A 14,913-nucleotide genomic window follows, 5' to 3' on the forward strand; every position below is an offset into this window, starting at 1 on the left:
AACCCTACCTCACACTTTGGGAGAGTCTTCCTCTCACAGTTCAATGAAATGCAGTGGGGTTAAGTTAAATGATGATCCTAAACTGCCCATCATTAAAACAAATGTGAGAGTGGACGGTTATCTCTCTGCCAGCGACCATAGGGCGCTTCTCAGCGTAGGGTAGCCTATTTTCCTAGTTTTACATTCACCTTGTGGAAACTGCCATAGAACAGCCTGTGGACCTGTGGCTGGTCAAAGGTCAGCTCCTGCACTTCACCTCTGTAGTCCAGACTGAAGTATAACAGGTGCTTGGTGGTTGCTGCAAAAACACAAACACACAGGATAATAAGGTCATCATTTGTTATTTCCCGTAAAAGCCACAATAATGAGCTTAGGGAGGTGAGTTTACAGAAATGTGTTCACTTCTGTTCTCTGTTTTTGTTAAAGAACAATGTAGACGATTAAGGGACTGCAACAAGTCCAAAGACATGCTTCCAGTGCAGGAGGCGGGAAGGTGCAGGCAGTGTTACTCACGGTCAATCACCACTCCCATCTTTGGCTGGAAGTCATTGTCTGTGAGCTGCCAGAGAGCAAAAGGCTCCCTGGGTGTATCCTGCAGCATTCGGAAGGCAATGCTGATGGTGTGCTCTGGGGAGAAACCTGCGGGGTGGATAAACCTGGAAGGATGGCAAGACAGACCGCAAGATTCACTTTTTTCTATCACTGACTAAACACATTTCTGTGAAAGTTTACATAATTTTCCTTTCCATGCCTGAGTCTCACAAGCACAGGACAAAAAAGGACCATGTGATGTTAGGGTTGGCTTATGAGACATGCTACAAAAATTTTGAAAAGCATTGCATTAGTGTCTATGTCAGTGAACTGGTGTTTACTCAAATTAAAATACAATGACAAAGAAAAGGTGGAGGACTGAAAGAAATTCTCACTTGGTGCTCTGTGTCAGTTGGACGTCTCTGTACAGAGTGTAGGTGGGGAGCGTGTTGAAGACAAAAGGCTCGGCTGCCACTCCCTCCACCGATGAGTGAGCTCTCTGAGTCAGACCAAAGGCTTCCATCATGTTGAACCCTAAACCAGCACAAACGTAACAGAAACACAGTGTGGTGCTTCCTTCGTAGTTGTTGTTGTTTGTTTTGTTTTTTTAAAGTTTCAGTTTAAAGGGAGGACAGCGTGTCTCACCTTTAACAATGCTGTTTCTGATGGTGACTTCAGGGCACACTGCAACACAAGAGTGTAAAAGTAGGCAAAAGTACTGCTGTATGCTCGGGTTTTATTCAAAAACAGTGTGTGCACACAGTCAAAGGAGCTTGCAAAGAAAAGCGTCTGGACTTCTTTAAGTTACTTGAAGTATACGATTCAAATGAATTGAATCGTATACTTCGTATACTTCAAGTAACTTAAAGAAGTCCAGACGCTTTTCTTTGCAAGCTCCTTTGACTACGATGACCTGGATGACTGAGAACCTTCACAGACACAGTGTGTGCACACACCAACTTCCTTAGAAATATTTCTTAGAAAACTTATTGTTTACAATTTAAAAACAAACGTGATCTCCATCGTATTAAAAAGCTTTGCATATCAGCACCACAGTCATTAAAAAACTATGCCCATTCTTACCAGAGGTCAACACTTTCACTTAATTTCTTTTTATATTAATCTTGAAGTTATTGTTTATTCCACAACTTGCTTCCGGTATGATGGCGCCTGTGTTTGGCTTCGCCGCTGCCGGGTGCAGTTTGTCACGTTCTATCGTCGTGTTTTTTTTCTCTACTCTGCTGTTTTTTATTTGTATCAATGATGTTCTGGCTGCCTTGGTTTATGATCGTTTGACGCTGTTATCAATCCGATCTTCAATGATGGCCCAAGATGTTCCATCTTCCTCCTCCTTTGGCACTTTCTATTCTCCGCACTTTCCCCCGCACTCCTTTGGCACTTTTCATCTACCGCCAGTGGCTGGATCCTCGGCCAGCGTTCTCAGCGTTCCCCGTAGTTCACGGAGAAGAAGAGGAAGGAGATCAGGTATCCAGGTGAAGCTTAGGCTTTTCTGGCGGCGGGGGCTGATTGGAAAGCGATGTCGTGCGGGTTTTGTTACCTACGCTCAAAACAGCTCCATAGAGAGGAATTTGTTCTCCACGGCCCTGCTTGGATATATAGGGCCTGGCTCTCCGAGACCGTGCTACCTCAGAAGGGTTCAATCCAGACTCTCCTGTTGACTGGCTTTTCATCCCCTCGGTGAGTGGAATATACGAACGTGAAGGCTCTAACCTCGAGTATTTACGTCCTTTAACTCGAGCTTCTCCTAATAATGATGCTCTCACCCCGCTGACTATGGCGTTCTTTAATGCCCGATCTTTGACTAATAAATCGTTTGTGCTTAACGATTTTATTGCTTCTAATAATCTGGACTTCCTGCTTCTGACCGAGACCTGGCAGCGGGGCTTGGACTATTCGTCTCTTATTGAAATGTGCCCAAATGGCTTTTCTGTCATCAGCCAGCCTCGGGGTTCTGGTCGTGGAGGAGGTCTCGCGGTGGCATTTCAGAGCCGTTTCAACTGCCGTTCAGTGAAAGTTGGACACTTTCTTTCTTTTGAATTGCAGCTCATTAAAATTGGTAGTAAGGATCCTTTTTACTGTGCTGTGGTGTATCGTCCACCCGGCCCTAACAGCTTGTTTTTAGCGGAGTTTAGCGACTTCCTGTCCTCTACTATGAGGTTGTCCAAATTGCTTTTAGTGGGGGATTTTAATATACATGTTGATGATGAGTCCGACCTGTTTGCCAGAGGTTTTATCAAAATTATGGATTCTTTTCATTTTACCCAGCATGTGTCCGGCCCCACACATAACAAAGGTCACACACTGGACCTTGTCTTTACCTTGGGTTTGAATATTGATTGTATTTGTTCTAAGGAGATTTTTATCTCTGACCATTATTGTATTCTTTTTAACATGTCTTTTCATGAGCCTATGTCTCCTGTTCACCGGACAGTTATGTCGCGCATTATAAATTCCTCCACAGCACAGAAGTTCTCAGATGCTTTTAATTTAACACTATCCCCACAAAACGGTGTTGATTTCTCAACAGATCTATTTAATGATCATTGTCTTTCGATCTTAGATGAAATCTGTCCGGTTAAAATGAGACCTGTGCCTGTTTCCAAGTCCCTACCTTGGCTAAATGACAACATCCGCTCTATAAAACGTAATTGTCGTAAAGCTGAGCGGTTATGGAGGAAAACTCATTTAAATGTTCATCTCCTTTACTTAAAGGATCTTTTAGCCTCTTTTAACAATGCAATTAGAGATGCGAGGGCTGCTTACTTTTCTCAGTTGGTTGCAAAGAGCAGAGGTAATCCTAAGGTATTATTTGACACTATTACTGATATCATTACTCCTGCTCCACCTGCTGCCATTATTTCTTCTAATGAAGACTGCGAAACATTTCTTGCTTTCTTTTTAGAAAAAATTAGCAATATAAGTAAAAAATTGTCCCCATCAGCATCTGCACTGTCAGTTCCCACGCCAGTTCGGCCTGTTGTTTTAGAAAGATTTTTACCTGTTTCACTATCCGAGCTGGAAAAATAGTTAGTGCAACAAAAGTATCCTCTTGTTCACTCGACATTTTACCCGCATCGTTATTCAAAAATGTCTTTTACTCTATTGGTCCCTGTATGCTCACTATAATTAACACCTCTTTGGGATCTGGCAAAGTCCCTGCTTATTTTAAAACTGCTGTTATACACCCCCTGTTAAAAAAGCCTATGCTGGACCCATCTCTCACTAGCAACTACAGACCGATCTCAAAAATACCATTAATTGCTAAGATTTTAGAGAAGATTGTGGCTAAGCAGCTTACAGCAGTTTTAGACAAATATAATATCTTTGACAAATTTCAGTCTGGCTTTCGTAGAGCTCATTCTACTGAAACAGCCCTTCTTAGAGTTTCCAATGACATTCTGATGCAAAACGATGCAGGTAAGTGTTCTGTACTCCTAATGTTGGATCTCACGTCGGCCTTTGACACCGTTGACCATTATATTTTGCTTGATAGGCTGAAATACTGGGTCGGTGTATCTGGGTCTGCCTTAGAGTGGTTCTCCTCGTATCTCTGTGAACGATACTCTTCTGTGGCAGTTTCTAAGTACAGGTCATCTTCTACGTCCCTGTCCTTTGGTGTGCCACAAGGTTCTGTGCTGGGGCCCTTATTGTTTTTAATTTATTTACTTCCTCTCCAGCATATTTTGAGCCCTTTTGAGGATATTTGTTACCACTGCTACGCAGACGACATCCAACTATATATATATCTTTTAAACCTGAAGATGCTTCTAAGCTGCGGATTTTAAATGTGTGTCTGGAAACCATCAAAAGTTAGATGGCTGACAACTTCCTCCAACTAAATGAAAATAAAACTGAAGTCCTTGTATGTGCTCCAGACAGACATGTACCCAGCATAATGAATGCTCTTGGTCCCCTTTCAACGTTTGTGAAATCGTCTATCAGGAACCTAGGAATAACCTTCGATCCTGCTCTTACATTGGATATTCACGTCAAATCTCTGGTTCGGTCTTGCTTCTATCATTTAAGAAATATTTCTAAATTGAGCCCCATAATATCTCATACTGAACTGGAGATTGTTATTCATGCTTTTATTTCATCACGACTGGACTATTGCAATTCACTGTTCACATGTCTAAACAAAAGTTCCCTGGAGCGTCTGCAGATTGTCCAAAATGCTGCAGCAAGGCTTCTGACGAAAACATCGAAATACTCACATATAACACCGTTGCTTATACAGCTGCACTGGCTCCCTGTCGAATTCAGAGTCCACTTTAAGATTCTGGTTCTGACATTTAAGGCTCTTCAAGAACAAGCACCATCATACATCATTGAACTCTTACAGCCCTATGCCCCTAGTAGGTCTCTGAGGTCTTGTGGTCAGGGCCTACTTGTTATTCAGTATACGAGACTGAAAACTAGGGGTGATCGAGCTTTTGTTACTGTGGCCGCCAGACTGTGGAATTCTCTTCCTCAGAACTTAAGATCTGCTGATTCACTGATTACTTTTAAAAAACAGCTAAAAACACATCTTTTTAAAATTGCATTTTGTTAACTTTTGACTGTACTTTGTCTTTTTAATCTGTTCCTATACCTTGTAAAGCACTTTGTGATCTTTTATCTAGAAATGTGCTATATAAATAAAAGTTTACTTACTTACTTACTTAACTGCCTGATTATCAAATGGGCCCCTCCTTCCTTCTTTTATTCTGGTTTGTCATTCTTCACCTTTAAACATATTCTAGGTTAAACGTTTATTATTATTATTATTATTATTGTCTAATATTATTATTATTCAATTTTTTTCTTTGTGTTTTTGTAATTTCACCACAATCTACCTCAATACCGCATTTATATCTAAAAATATGGAAACACGCTAGCTGTGAATAGCTGGTGTGCACATGTCTATTTACAGTGATTCAGTCACTAACATGCAGTAGTAACAATAACAGTGTCTAGTGCACATGGTCCGTGAATCCGGTGGTAACTTTGACGGCACCCCTCTGATTTTTGTGCGCATACAGGTAAATGATAGTGTTGGTGAAAACTGATTGCTGCACAGGACTGGAACATATTATTGGTGGGCTATTGCCTTTCAGCTGGAGTTTGATTCATGCAAAGACAGAAACACACACACACACACACACACACACACACACACACACTGTGACTGGGGAATCTGCTGAACTCGTGTGTTAAATTCAGCCCAAAATATTTCATAGGCTACTCAGAAGAAGTTGAAGATAAAGTATACGTGGATCTAAAGATTTACCTTCATTGTGGATAGGGTACATCCAGGGATGGATGGCAATTCGGGCTGGAGCTGCAGCTGTAATAAAATTGCATTGAAATTATTTATATAGAATAATATATTACTGTTCATACATAAACTCTGAATTAAATTAGTTTTTGTGTTTGCTGGCCAATGATCATCTGTGTTTCTGAGAACATGTCAGACCTGTGGGATGGAGGATGGAGACTGCCGGGCCCTCTGCTGAGCCGAGAAGAGAGTGCACACTGATGCGATACAGAGTCTCAGGTTCCAGATCAGTGAAACAGTGGCTTCTGCTGGACTTACTCACAACTTCTTGCTTTGATTGCTTGTCTATGCACACATGCACGACAGAGTAAATTGCCAGCAATCACTGTATGTTCTGTTACAACTAATAACTCACATATAATATATTTATATTATATATATATAATTATTTTCATATAAATTATGAAAATAATTTCATATTTTTTGGATGTTTGTCACACTTAAATATTTCAGATGATGAAAAACATTTAAATTAGACAAAGATAACACAAGTAAACACAAAATGCAGTTGCTAAATGAAGGGGTTAATAATTAAGGGAAAAAACCCTCCAAAGCAGGTAGACAGCAGCAATTCATGGTTCTATTTACCGCAGCAAGTCTTCTAGGTCCTGAAGCAGAAAAACAGCTCCAGATAATACATTACCACCACCATGCCATATCAAAAAACACCACTGAACGACACAGGAAATCATTCGGTCTGCATCCCAAGTCTGCAATTAATCAGGCCTGAGTGTGTTTAGTGAAACTCAACTCAGCTTTCCAAAAAATGTAGTTAGTTACAGTTAATTCATGATTTAACAAGAGGGGCAATCTTTTTTTTTTTTTCCACAGGACCAGGGAGGTTTTCCTAATCTATGAAATCATCATTTAAAAACTGCATTTTGTATTTACTTGTCTTATCTTTCTTCTAATATTAAAATTTGTTTGATGATGCAAAACACTAGGAAATCAGGAAGGGGGCAAACACCTTTTCACATCACTGTAGACATGATTACAGAATACCTTTTACATCCTGGATTACAATACGATATCCATCAACGGCAGATACTGGTCTCCATGACACACAGATACTGGAGTGGTCTGACCTGACCACACTCGCACTGCTTACCCGCAAAGTGGCTAGAGAGACAGAAAAAAAGGAAGAAAACAAGCAAAAAACAAAAAAAAAACAAAGCCAAAGAATGTCATCTGCACACTAGCATGGACAATAAACGTAGACACAGTGCACCCAGTAATTTTTGAACTTACAACCAAGTATCAAGAGCAGTACTGGTATTGTACTGGTACTGGCTGCTGTCTCATTGTTCAGAGAGCCCATCATTATGCAGAGAAAGGAATCTGCGTCTCTGGACCAAAATGACTGTACGTGTAGTGCTGTAGAAACAATACTGCCCAAAAACATATGCATATCCCTCCTGTAAGGGTAAAGTAATGGGACATTTGCACTTTTTGCATGTAAACCTGTCGCTCTTCACTGGAAGTTGCACTTGAGCTGTCTTGACATCTTTCCCTTGTTTGACTCACCAGTTTTGCCCTGAGCTGAACCGCTGCCTCCTTCTCTGTTGTGGTACTCAGCAGTGACCAAGATGCTGTAGCGCGTATCTGGCTGCAGTGACTCCAGCATCACCTGCTTCTCTCCACCAGGGACCAGCACCTGCAGAGAACAAACAACACTATCATCCCAACACAGTCAGAACTCATTTAAAGTTTTGGGACTTATGGAATTCTGACACATGACAGCCGGCTGAAGCCCAGAAGAGGTGAAGATGTAATGACTACGACCCACTCACAGTGTGATCCTGGCTATCAGCTCCAGTCAATGCTGTGTAGGACACGCGATACTGGAGGACATGAGCATTGGGAGGTACCCAACTGATCACCATGCTGACGGCAGTCTCATCAGAAACTGTGAGGCTGGTTGGGCCTCCACCAGACACTGCAGCAACATCATAGAAGAGATAAAGTACCACAGCTAACGACACTTAACCCTCACTTTGTTCCTTTATAGGAGGAAATTATTTTGGCAGCAAAGCAAAGTGTTTTTTAGACAATAAATGTAAAGTATAACAGAGAATTTGATACTTTGATTTGATACTTTAACCTCACTACATTTATTTCATAGCTCAGAGTTCTAGTTACTCAAAGATGAGAATTTAGATGTGAAATTTAACCTTTAAGTGACTAGTACTTTAAGAACTGCCATCAATTACACAATGAAGTTCATTTACTTACAGGTTATTGTAGTAGTAATGCTATATTGTACAGAATATGACACGAAGGGCTGCTGACCACAGAAAAGTAAAAGGTAACTGGGCCTAAAGACTAACAGGAGAAAAACAAGCTTTCTGTGATTCTATGATTTTTATTTCTGTGTTTTTGTGGTAATCTTGGATATCTTAGGTTGTCTCATTACTGTCACATATGTCCTATCATTAAAACACTGGCTTCTAACAACTAACAGTGTCTCAAAAATAATGTAATAAATAAACAAATAATATGGATGCATGACTCAAATGCATGACTTTTAACTTGTGTATTTTTTAGGCTGAACACTGCTGCTAATGTGACTAAGGTAAATGGTTTCATCAGGCTCGCCCTTCCTGAGTTTGAGAAATGCTCAGGATCAGAAAATGTGTGACTCACAGGTGCTGTAGCGTATGGCCACAGCTTCACTCTGAGCTCCATCTCCATAGAGTGCAGACAGTGAAATCTGATACTCTTTATCATCCTCCACCCCTCCAAGAACTGCTCCTTCACTGTCACCACTCATACGCAGCTGAAATACACAGCAGGGACACACAGGACAACAGTTTATATCGTATTTTTTAATTCATAATATGTACTCCAGCAATCCAATAATTTTCCCCACCTGTCTCAGGTCGCCTCCACTTAGGGAGATCCACTTAATGAGGTAAGAAACAACATCATCAGCTGCAGCTTCCCAGCGCACCATGATGTCACTGTCTGAGAAATTAGTTACCCTAAGGTCTGAAGGAGGAGGCACCTTCACTAGAAGAAAAGAATAATGTGTATGGAAATAAAAAAAAAGAGAGAGACAGCTACATTATGACATTTCTCATTATTAATCAATAACATTTACAGTACTGTGCAAAAGCCTTGAGCCAAATGCTGAAGTATTTCTTTGGACATTATCTGTTTTTTCACTCCTTTTTAGTCCAGTTTTTGTACCTGACCATTTTCTGAGGAATGCTTTGTTTTGTTTTGTTTGTGGAACCACTCAGCACTGACCTACCAATCATTCAAGAATTTAAAAGCATCTAACGCAATTGATGAACCAATACTGTGTCTGCACATAACAGAACACTTGGGAAAGAACCGATTTTTAATCTTTAAGCACTTTTTTACTAGCAGCCTGCAACAAAAACACACCATTTATTCCCATTTCCTCAGTTCAATCTATGGAAAAAGAGCAAAGATAGCAAAGATTGCATCAACAAGTTTATACCCAAAAAACTATTAATAAAAAAGACAACATGAAGTCAGTTTGATCTAACAAATGTAGCCTAAGGTGATGCCTTCATGCCAAAAACAAATATTTTGTCTCACGTGTGGTGACGTTACTGGTGAACGCTGCAGACAGGCCTTGTGCGTAGTGAGACTGAACAGAAATGAGGTATCTGGAAAGAGAGGAAAGGTTCTGCACCAGCACTGAGTTCACTCCTGTCACTTCCACCTGGAAGGATATTTAATATATATCAATGACTGACATGGCTGAGGCAGCATTTCATTTATCAAACATTTTGAACTGTTAATGCAGTAAATGGGACAGAGTACAGAAGCTTCTGTACATTAGTCTAAAGTACAGAAGCTACACTTTATTAACTTTACTAAACCATTAACTATCAGAGAGAAACTGCATGACTGCAAACATGACTCACTTGTCATATCAGCCTATTTGGAGCGCAACACTGTGGCGGTGGTAAATTACAAGTGGTAATTTAGTACTTGGCAACAAGATGTCAGACCTCCAATAAAGCACAATTCTTTGCACAATATTCAAGAAAACTGTCCCCACTAAAGATGGAAACATCTTTCATTACTTGAGGCACAACCACACCATAGAGTACAACCAGGTTAAACAAATGACTCCACTGAGCATCACTAGTTAGACTCCATATGGCAGGAAGAGCACACTTTTACTGATGAGTTACCAATGGTAGTAAAAGTGAGCTTTTAGAAACTGGTTAAAAAACTTGAACCCAGATACAACATGCCATTTTATTAGGTGCTAATGAAATTGAAATTGTGTAGTCTCCTGAAGAGTTACAAGGCTAAGTTACCTATCCTTTAAGACTGGCTTGTTTGGGAAGGTACCTGCTTGACATCACTGCCGTGGTTGGTGCTGTAGGTGATTCTATGGCCGGGGACATCCCCAGCCCCGGGCACCCAGCTCACCTTCATCATACTGTGGGTGACCATCGGGAACTGAACACTCAGTGGTGTTGGGAGGGGGACTGCAAAGTAAAAAACGAAAGCAGAAGAACTTTGAAAGTGCACTCAAGTGTACTGAAGTAACTTTGGAAAGGTACAGTTACCAATGTCTATATTACAGAAGGCTGATCTTTGACCATTTTAGCAGAGGAAACAATGGTAGAGTGCAGAACGGTGGAGAAGGAGAAACGTTAAAATAGGAAATCATAAAGACACAGTGTAAGTGAAAGTGAAAAATCCGGTCTTAGACTGTTTAGATAATGTCTCACATGTGGTGGTAACAGCAGTGACAGGGTCGCTGGGTTCCTCCTCATAAAGCGCATAAAGAGTGACAGAGTAGTCTGTGGCTGGCAGTAATCCTGCCAGCTCCACCACAGTTTGTTCTGCACCAAATTTCTCCTGCAAATACAGAAACAACATCATTCATCCATCTCATTACTGAGCGCAGTGCTTTGTACTGGGACTGTATCTGCCAACATTAGTGTAAGGCTGAACACTGATGTTGTGATGTGGTAATAGGCCACTAGCAGTCAGTAGTCTAAAATGACAGTGAGTTATTGAAGATGAATGTTTAGGAACAATAAGCTGCAATTACAAGGTATTACTTTTTTCTGTATCATTAACCAGCAGCAAAATATAGTCAACACATTCTGTCATCACCTCCTTGGCATCATCAGGCTCTCCGTGGCTGAGTGCTGAGTACAGGATCAAGTACTGTGTTGCGCCGGGTGCAGCACCCCAACTCACTTGCAATGTGCTGTAAGATGAAGGAGTCACTTTCAAGTTGGCAGGCATGGCCAGTGGCACTAAGAGGAAAACAGACATGTCTTTGTAGTATACACACTTTTGAGTACTTTGTTTGCTGAGTACACATGGTGTGTAAAGTAACAGTGACAGCAACCAAACTTCCATGGGTGTAGCTTTAACTTTAACTCCTTTAAATAATGAATCACATGTGTAACTGTACTATTATAACCTCACTATGATGCTTGTAGTATATGTATGTTTTTTTCCCTAGATGTGTTATTCAATGTATGTTTTTTTCCCTAGATGTGTTATTCAATCTGGATGAAACTTACTATATAAACTGCCCAGGGTACCAGTATTATTAATATCTATATAGCTTTAGGGAATTCTTTTTATAACACTAAAAGCTGTTTTTGCCAACTCACTATATAAGTGATATAATGAAAATAACATTTGACTGTTCCTTGTTATCAGCAGAATATAATTTAAGGGAATTCTGCTGACTACAGCAACTTCATACTTACTGATACTGTAGCACCTATGACAAAATTACCACATTTCATAAAGGATGGAGCTGGAATTACTCTACATTTGTGCTAACTTTCTATACCTATCAATCTTTAGCACCTTTAACACTGATGCTAGTCTTACATGTTGTGACAGTCCCTCTGAGCGCTAAGCCTACGTTGTCCTCATACACGGGAAAGATAGAGACGTGGTACAGAGTTTGAGAGGAGAGGCCTTCCAGCAGCACAACAGATTCTGAGCCAGGTAACACCACCTGGAAACAAAGCACTGCTTAGACTAATAGTCTGAAAACATATCATACATAAGACGTGACATACATATGATCGATCCGACAACTAAACCCAAAGAATATGTAGCAGCACTGGATAGTATTTGCTGTTCCTCTAAACAAGGATCTTATTGTTGCTGGACAGACATAGCACATGTTACATGTTCTACACATTCTGGGGGTTTTTATACCTTATGAATCATCTAGGAATATACATATATACATCTAGGAATTTTTGTAATAGCAGTGAAGTTCATTTCTGGACCTGGAAATTGTAAAATCTTCACATTGACAGTTGAGATTTGTTTACATAACCATCCTTGTGCTTTAAACCCATATGGCAACAGTGCCTGTGAACCAAGCAGCAGCCTCTGTGGCTAGAAAGTGAAAGTGAATGCTCCAACCCCAGAACTGAAGTCCAAATAGCAACATGAGACAGGCTTCAAAACAGGGGAAAAAAACCTTGTATATCAAAAATGAACAGACCACGATATCATCCACAGCTCAGGAGAGGCCTAGCAAACAGTTACAGGTTAAAACCGCCTTTTTTCACATTCATCTCTCAGTCAAGTAATGTAGAACTTTAAACCACATTCACATTCATAACAGGAAATAAGTCAGAGGCTGAAATGTTTTATGTATCAGACAGTAAACAATGCTTTTTAATAAGGAGTTAATAGGATACTTTTAAAGTCAGGTGGTTGCTCTTTTGTTATGTTCAACATTTAGCTAGCCCCTACCAGCATTAACATTTATGCCTCAGCTCAACCTTCTCATCCAGATATGATCACAACCATATTAAAACAATCACAAAGATACCAATAGCAAAAATGCTAAACTTGATGTAGAGTGGTGCCTAACCCCATTTTTATTTACAGCATGTGAAAAGAGGCAAGATGCTAACCTCCTGTGGACTCTGACTCTCAGCACTGTGGTACACAACTCTGTACTGTTGGACCGGCTTCACAGGATTGGTCCAGTGAAGCTTCACCTCTCTGGAACCAAGTTCTGAAAACCGGAGATCAGTAGGACTGGGGTAGGAGAGGGTCGGATCTGCTGTGGAACCAGGCTCCATTCCTGAACACACAGAAACACAGAGCATTAAATCTCCAGGAAACATCTGATGCCATTAAAAACAACTCAGTTTAAGGCAGAAAAACATAGATAGCTACAAAGATGGGTGGCATACGCTTTGTGATGCTACGCTCCTCTATCCTCCCGCACAATATGTGGACCAGGCGTGCCACCAGCTTGCTGAGCAGAGGGAAGTCATTAACATTGTAGACATTCAGATCCACTGGCTCCGAGGCCACTTGTCTCAACTCCGCTTCATCAGCGTTCTTTACACCTGAATAACACCAAGTTGTGCGTTAGTTTAACCAGCTAAGGACATAACATGTTAAAATAAGTAGTGGAACCCCTTCTGAATCTAGTCTAATGGCTAAGTAGTTTTAGTCTAAAGGCTAAATTGAAAAAAGGAAATCACTTGACCTGCTCTACTTGCCCATCTTACCGACAGCGATGATTTCAATGCCTGCATTTTTCAGCCGGGTGGCTGCAGCAATGGCATCATCCTGAGATTTCCCATCAGTCAACAACACCAGAAAAAACGGAGTGTCAGATCTTGCACCCGCACTGGACCTCATGTTCTCCTCCATGACATGGAGTAGTGCCTGACCTGGAGACATGGTTAGACATTGACAAATGCACGGTACACATGCAGTATCAAACAGCATCAGCTGAGTGTGTACCTGTAAATGTGTTTCCTCCCTTATATCTGAAGTTCCTCACTGCCTCCAACAGCTGCTCTTTAGAGGTGAAGTTGTTAAGGTGCCATTCTGTGCGTGGGTCTCCACTGTACTGTGTCAGTCCTAAAACAAAGATTCTAAATTATACATGATTTTATCATCTATGTTAGTTCATAACAGACAGAATCAAAAAGACCGCCAAGTTCTTCTCTGAGTGATCCATTTCAATATGTCTGTGCTTTAATTGTCCTTACCTTTTGTTGTCACCTCATAAACAACAAAAGGTTGTTTATGATGCTGGTTTTACAGCATTTTTTATGGAAATAATGGGTGTAAATAGTGTTGTTGCACCTTATATGAAGGCAGCACAATATGATAAAGTGTTGCACACATCAGGGGATGATGACATGAAACCTTGGCATGGTAAGTAAAAGTCGATATTTTAATAACTTCATGCACAAATGGGAACAAGCCAAATATTGATTTGACTTGTCTCTGTTTGAGCCCTGTGATAGCCTAGCAGCCTGTTCACAGTGTCCCCAGTCTCTCACCCTATCACAGCAGGACTTATTCAAGATGTTTACTGTCATGTACACCGCAAAACACAAATAGTTACGCAGAGCAATGGAATTCTTACTTTGCGGGTTCCCTTCACATGACTAAAACAAAGTATCTGTATTATATCTGTGACCTTGACTTTATTAACAGGTGAAGAAGAAGATGAATGGATAGATGTGTCATGGTCCGTGGTCCTGTGTGTGGAATGTGTGATGCGCGGGTAGCCACACCCCCAGGCTGGGCCGTCACCGGCACACCTGCTCTCCATCGGGGTGATTACCTGAAGAGCTACTTAACCCGGCGCTGACGGATGCTCCACGCCAGTCCGTTAATCACCTCTCTGTGGTAACTAGACTCCCGCGAAAGCGTTGCATTAATATCTTGTTGGAGCTGCATTAAATCTGCTTACTTGTGTCTAGGTTTCGATCCGGCATTCAGCGTCTGCCACCTGCCTGTCCTCCTGCTCAATTGGATCACCCGGTGCATCATCTGGCCCATCCACTACCTCCACGGATTTCCCTCTCACGGACTTCCCTCCCCAGCTCCCACGGTCCCGCTCTAATCGTAAGCCAACTGGTCTAACTCAGTTTTGATGTGTTTCCTCCGCTTCCCAGCTCCCTAGTAATCTTCTCCCCTTTCTGTTGCAGCCTCCCACGGACCCGATTCCGGCTTCCTCGCATCATTGTTTCCCCGGGTTTTTTAGTTCCTCGTTTTGCTCCTTTGGTTTTCCCGGGTCGCCTTTT

General features: G+C 41.2%; 1 protein-coding gene across 1 annotated transcript in view; it reads right to left on the reverse strand.

Annotated features, from left to right (window-relative positions):
* Positions 1 to 14,913, reverse strand: part of LOC146681435 (collagen alpha-1(XX) chain-like) — a 46,368-nt gene that overhangs the window by 9,905 nt on the left and 21,550 nt on the right. Inside the window, exons 8-27 of the mRNA XM_085447686.1 lie at positions 13,616 to 13,735; positions 13,378 to 13,542; positions 13,054 to 13,212; positions 12,769 to 12,941; positions 11,720 to 11,849; positions 10,982 to 11,127; positions 10,591 to 10,720; positions 10,205 to 10,344; positions 9,437 to 9,563; positions 8,739 to 8,878; positions 8,513 to 8,645; positions 7,660 to 7,805; positions 7,394 to 7,523; positions 6,872 to 6,988; positions 6,008 to 6,154; positions 5,822 to 5,878; positions 1,177 to 1,215; positions 927 to 1,065; positions 514 to 656; positions 189 to 298 (exon numbers count right to left, since the gene is read on the reverse strand). Of these exons, the coding sequence (XP_085303812.1) occupies positions 189 to 298; positions 514 to 656; positions 927 to 1,065; positions 1,177 to 1,215; positions 5,822 to 5,878; positions 6,008 to 6,154; positions 6,872 to 6,988; positions 7,394 to 7,523; positions 7,660 to 7,805; positions 8,513 to 8,645; positions 8,739 to 8,878; positions 9,437 to 9,563; positions 10,205 to 10,344; positions 10,591 to 10,720; positions 10,982 to 11,127; positions 11,720 to 11,849; positions 12,769 to 12,941; positions 13,054 to 13,212; positions 13,378 to 13,542; positions 13,616 to 13,735 (2,591 nt within the window). The remainder of the gene's footprint in view (positions 1 to 188; positions 299 to 513; positions 657 to 926; positions 1,066 to 1,176; positions 1,216 to 5,821; positions 5,879 to 6,007; positions 6,155 to 6,871; positions 6,989 to 7,393; positions 7,524 to 7,659; positions 7,806 to 8,512; positions 8,646 to 8,738; positions 8,879 to 9,436; positions 9,564 to 10,204; positions 10,345 to 10,590; positions 10,721 to 10,981; positions 11,128 to 11,719; positions 11,850 to 12,768; positions 12,942 to 13,053; positions 13,213 to 13,377; positions 13,543 to 13,615; positions 13,736 to 14,913) is intronic.

Source organism: Copadichromis virginalis, linkage group LG23, assembly GCF_057382275.1.
Source record: "Copadichromis virginalis isolate Kocher_CV1m ecotype Utaka linkage group LG23, C_Virginalis_male_GT1.1, whole genome shotgun sequence".
Classification (NCBI taxonomy): domain Eukaryota; kingdom Metazoa; phylum Chordata; class Actinopteri; order Cichliformes; family Cichlidae; genus Copadichromis; species Copadichromis virginalis.